Source organism: Solanum stenotomum, chromosome 4 (genome assembly GCF_019186545.1).
Source record: "Solanum stenotomum isolate F172 chromosome 4, ASM1918654v1, whole genome shotgun sequence".
NCBI classification, from domain to species: Eukaryota; Viridiplantae; Streptophyta; class Magnoliopsida; order Solanales; family Solanaceae; genus Solanum; species Solanum stenotomum.
Window position 1 is genome coordinate 7,746,407 of NC_064285.1, and position 6,233 is coordinate 7,752,639.

The following is a 6,233-nucleotide window of genomic DNA, read 5'->3' on the forward strand; positions in this document are numbered from 1 at the left end:
CCCAATTATTTTAGCATATTCAATTTGAGAAACACTTAATTTCTTATTCCTTTTCAAGTATCTGTTAGGATCATAAGTAGTTTTTACAGGAACTACATCAAAATAATCCCCTTTTTAAAAGAATATAATGAGACTGATATAAAGAGAAACCATTAACATTTCTTTTGATTTTCATGTTCATAGGGACTTCAGTGTAGCGATAAGAAAAAATCACTCAATAAATTATTGATCACACACTTAGAGATAAGGATAGGGGCATGCTATTCTCTTTAGAAAGTCCATTTCTTCTGCGTTTATTGACGATACTGATGTGGATTTCACTTCAACGGATATTGACTACCGTACCTCAAATGAAATCAGCTCACCTTATTTGTGTTTGTCTTAAGTTTAAGTATCTGTTTGTGCACATTCAAAATTAGACGAATAACAAAGTATTCATGTATTATGTCTTTTTACTTTGCATTTTCATTCATTAATAAAAATGCCAATAATAATAATACAATTTTCTCAATATATTTATTTAGTGTTACAAAAGTAAATTAACTACCATTTGCATTAAAGGCTAGATTAATACCAAGATTTATTGTTTCATAAAGGCAATCCCATTGATCCAATGGAAGAAAAAATATCAATCTCAAACAGATCAGAACTTGCACAACTTGCACCTTCATCATAATCATCATCTTCATCTTCAATATTCTTGTGGAATTTTAGGTGGTCTTCATGAACATAATTTCTATTAATTCCTTTTATAGCCTCCACATTTTGTTGGTCCATATCCAACGTCTTGTGTCCACATGAAGAACAAGTTGATTTTGATTTTTTGTTCTCATCATTTGAGGAAATCTTTGCTTTTTTCCCATTTGTAAAAAGTGAGCTCAAGAAATTTGATAGTCTACCTCCAGGAGAAATGGGCTGCTTAATTTTCTTCAAAGCTCTTGACTTTGTCTGCTTAAAATCATCTTCATCATGTTTAAATTTTTCCTCTGATAGAGAAGAATCTGTTGAAAATTTAAATAGGGCATGAACAAAGTTTAAGTAAGTGTTAGAGAAAAGCTATTACTTGATATTGTCATAAAGAAATGATAAATAGGATAGGAAAAGAAAATTCATTGACGAGACCAACTGGGACCTATGTTTCTAAAGTGAACATATTATGTCCTTATTTTTTACTAGCAAATTGTGATTAAAAAAAATAGTAGTCTAGCAACAATTAATAAATAAGTCAAATTTTTGAATTATTGGCTCGACGTAATATCTTTATCAAAAATCCCTTAAGGACGAGCCAATATCTGATGGGACGCCTCTCTTGGAAATTCACATTTTCTACTAGTGAAATTATAAAGTGAATTACTTGCTACAATATGTAATAAAAGTGATCTTATAGTATAAAAAAATGAATGTTAAATATATGTGGACATATATACTCACCATAAAAGTTGAGGTCTTTGGGATATTGGTGCTTGTGATCAAACTTTTCTTGGTTAGTTGAAATGCAAGTTCTAATTGGTTTAGGCCTATTATTAAGACCATATCGAAAAGAGTCACTATTTGAATTAAAGTTTCTTGATTTCTTCTCTTGGCCAGAATGGTCAATGGAGTGGAAAATAGGCCTATTATAATAGGGTTTGACAAAAAGAGGCAATGAGCATAACATAATGAGAAATTGATTTGGATACACAATTATGACACCTTATAAGAAGAGGAACAGAAGAAAACAATTGTGAGTGAGATTATTCTTATTCCACTTTGGGCTTTATATTACCTCTCAAGTTCCTATTCTAGGGGTAAATGAGGAACAATGGAAAATGAGTTCAAAAGTTTTTTTTTTAACCTTAAAAGTATCTGATATTCGAAACTCATTATTTGTTTAATTTATATATATCCTATTATATATCTATAGTACTTTAAAAGTATGAAGGTCATTGAAATGTTAATTAATTTATTTGTCCTCATTAAATACTAATGTTAAATTTTTTAAAATATTTTAAATAGATATATATTATCAATGTCATCAAGAGTCTTTTCCACTACTCAATTAAATATCCATACAACATATACCCTTAAAATGATTACTCCTTAATATTTATGTTTAAAATTTTAAAATATTTCAAAATAAATGATATTGAAGTCATTGTGAGTCTTTTCCACTACTCTAATAAGAGTTAGAGGTTAAAACTCATTTAAACTATCTTATTTTATGGAGTTTCATATCTAAACTATTGAGAGTTTGAAATTTCTACCTGAAGTGTCATCCAGATTTAGGGAAAACACTCCTAGACGTTGACTAGACCAAATATTTGTCTAGAAATACTTTTTAATTATCCGTAAAATTTTCACCCACTTGACATATATAACAATTCTATTAGGTGACACATTAATTCATCTAATTTGTTTTTAATTGAAATCTTTAAAACCCTACGCTGTCCCCTTCCAAGCTAGAGATATATATTGACATCACGACAAAGATGAGACCACGACTCATGAAAAGGTGGAGAAAATAAGAAACCTTTGAACACAACTGGCAAAAAAGCATAAAGGTCAGTAACATGGAGGCATCTTTGTTGTTCATGTACAGAAGCAGTGAAGAGAGCTAAGGTGAAGAGGCGGAGATAGCGGCGAAAAGACAAACAGATAATAAGGGGAAACTGTTTAGGAAATCATATCTTAGAATAGATCCCATATCAGGTTTAGGAAAGGGCCTGGTCTATTTGTTGTTTTTTCCATTTTTAGTAGTGGACTTGTCAAGGTTGGACACTAGTTGTTGGGGTATAAGAAGGTGTAATTTCTTGTTTTGATTTTGGAAGCTATGAATAAAATATCCAAAACTTAAACAAAAAAAAAAAGGTGGAGAAGAAAATGGTGACGGTTGAAATAAATTAATTTATATGATGATAATTTTAACTTTTAATCTTAAATTTTTACCTAATATTAATTTATTTAGAATTGCTACGGTGAAATTGTTTTTCCATGTGGAGATCCATGTGGCAAAAATTTTAAATAAAGGAGAGAGTGTAGTACACACGTATTAAAAAATTAGTCGAGGTGTGTTTCATTAACTATTGGGTGATATAGCTAGTCATGTAGGAAACTCATACTCTCAATAATTTATGTATGAAACAAAAATAAATAAAAAGAATAGCTCAAGTGTGTTTTTGACCCTTTTAACTCCTCTAATAAAGAATCTATTAAACTAGAAAACAAGACCACATTCCTTGATGATTATCAACAACTTGGGATATATGTAAATACAATTAATTTAATTTTTTCATTTGCTATAATTAGTTTTGTATTAGCTATCGTAACACTTACTTAAGCGATCTTTCCAATTACTTCTCCCCTCTCTTAATTCCTTTGCTAAGCTTCTATTAATTATATATAATCATAACTCTCAAATATTATGTATGTGTAATTTATGGTCCCCTTTTATGAGTCCCATATATTCTTATATATAAGTTTATTATTCTATAAGAAAATCAAAATAGGAATTTCTTGAAAAAATTACTATCTATTTCACGAACTTGATTAAATTGGCTTGCACACACATTATTTGTGCATTTTGTAGTGATGTGATGAGAAATTGAGAATATAAGTACTTTACTGTTGTTTTTATATTTGTAGGGTTATATAGTTGAAATTGTAAAGCATTGACATACTTTCATATATTTTATTCCATTTTTGAGTTTGAAAGATTGAATATTTTAGACATCCAAATTCTTGATGATTATGAAGTATTCTTGAATGGTTGTATTTTATAATTAATATTGATTTTGTTTTTGTTTTCCTCAGCTCCGTTGAGGTCAAGGATAAGATTTCAACTAACCTTAACGGATCTTTCACGCTTCAAGTCAACAAAATCCCTTTAGGATTTGTCAATCCTAATATATAGTTGAAGGATTGTCACAAAATTTGAATCTGACTTTTCTTTTTTAAGTAATGATTTTATTTGAATTTCTTTAATTAATTATATGTAAATTTGATTATTATTTTGTTTTATACATATATAATTTTGAAGTAGGTATCTAATATTATTTTCACTTGTCACCTTTTCATATAGTGGAAAACAATGTAGTATTCCTTCCTATCCCTACACCCACCCATCTAGATAATGTCTTAAAATGAAATATATCCAATGAGAAATGATACTTATATAGGGACAATCAAGCAAAACCAACATAGTTTAGATATTATATGTCCCTTTATATAAAATATTTGTGTGGTTTATAAACTTTTTAGTTCGTAACGTTATATATATGATAGAATTTCCGTTGTATCGACTATCGACGTGAATCGTAACATGTGATTCATATGATAAACGTATGGGGGACAATCTTTTCAATAATTAGTATATATACTAGTACCTAAAATTTAAACATGTGATTCATATGATAAACTTTAATTTTGAGAGACCATGTATCTTCTCAAATGATTATTGATTAGTATTGATACCTAAATTTTAATGGTGTATCGACTATACTTTCTTTAGTTTTTCCTCTGTCTCTTTTTTTTTTCTCCCATAATAATCGCAATAATGAAATGTGTATGTACATATCAGGAAATAAGGTTTAAAATGTAATAATAAATATATAAATTAATTTGAATCGCATTAAGCTATGAAATATTATATGTCCCTTTATAGTTTATAACAAAACTTGCAAGTCGATCGGTAATCAAGTAGGTATATAAAAGTATTTATCAAATGATTGATCTCTCTTATGAAAAATTAGTTACAAGAGCCATGCTAGCATGGATTCAATATATGTTAATTTTTTGTCTCAATTTATGTGATATGGATAAAATATTAAGAGTCAATCAATTTCTTAATATGATTTTAGATGTTTAAAGTTGTTCATTATTTAAATTAATAACTTTTTTTCATGTGGTATATACATAATTTGAAGAGTCAATCAATCTTTTAATAAGACTTAGATATTTAAGATTGTTAATTATTGTAATTTATAGTATCTTTTTTTTTAATATAATTATTATAATTTATAGTACCTTTTTTTTTATGTAACTTTAATAATATATGTAATCTTGTTGTCTCAATTTATGTGGCATTGATAGATTTTATTTTATCTGTTGTTAAAATTCAAATTAGAGGAGATTTGAGTTGGCCTGAAATAATATATATATATATATATATATATTGTTAATTATTATGATTTATAGTAAATATTTTTTGTAATTTTAAAATACCTGATATACTAAAAAGAAAGTAAGATAAATAAATTAAAATAACGGAAAGAAATATGTGAAAAAAATTATTCAAATGAGCCCTTCTTTTTTACTACGAAAATGGTGAAGTGTAGAAACTTTATTTTAGTTGTGTGGAAGTACACAGAAGGACGACCAAAAGCTCCTCTCTTTATTGCCTTATTAATTAATAAAAAAGTAATACTTTGGACAATTTATGTAAGTATATATATACCTATAAAGTTGTGTGTGATGGTAAAATATTTGTCACTATTCCATTAAAAGTGGGAAGGTCTTATGAAATAATTTTAAATAACAATACATACATAAGTCAAAACAATAATTGAAAGATACAATAGTACAATACATAACATAATATAAAATGATATATTATAAGATGATGTAAAACAACAATTCATATAGATTATAAAAGTGGATGAGCAATGACAGAGTCGACTCCTCAAATGATCATCTAAGTTATTCTCATATGTTTTACAGTATTTATTTAAGAGAAAATACATAAAATCCCCCTAAATTTGGCAACTCAACTTAATTTAACACTTAAATTATACAGGCGTTTAATTATCATTCTTAACATTTTTGAAGTGATTTTATTTTCCACCCTGAGATCATAACACCACTCTCACCCGCCACATCATAGCCACTTAAGCGCCACATCTGTAACACCCCAGAGAATTTTTCGAACTAAGACTCGAGTCGTCCTTCATGTGGAGTGAGATTTTACCGAGGAGTAAAATTTCTTGAGTGTTAAGTTAAGATCCCTAGATGTAGCACATTGAGTTCCAAGAAGAGTTGAATTGGAAATAGTCATTTTGGAAAGAATCTGGAAAATTTGGCTATGGAAAAAAAGGTGAGTTTTTGGTCAACTTTGAGCAGTCGTAACTCCTACCTCAGAATGATTTAGGCGAATTTCCAGTTATTTCTGGAAAGCCCTTGGAATGATCTTTCCAACGCCACTGAGTTTGCTTGATTCCGAGTTCGTATGAGTGAGTTATGCCCTTTGGAAGTTGGGCTGT

General features: G+C 28.5%; 1 protein-coding gene across 1 annotated transcript; it reads right to left on the reverse strand.

Annotated features, from left to right (window-relative positions):
- Positions 1-488: 488 nt before the first annotated feature.
- Positions 489-1,701, reverse strand: LOC125861757 (protein BIG GRAIN 1-like A). Its single transcript, XM_049541616.1, has 2 exons — positions 1,432-1,701; positions 489-1,001 (listed from the first exon to the last, which is right to left on the reverse strand). Exons 1-2 carry the CDS (start codon positions 1,655-1,657, stop codon positions 589-591), a joined length of 639 nt encoding a protein of 212 aa, XP_049397573.1. The 5' UTR covers positions 1,658-1,701; the 3' UTR covers positions 489-588.
- Between the last annotated feature and the right edge of the window lie 4,532 nt (positions 1,702-6,233).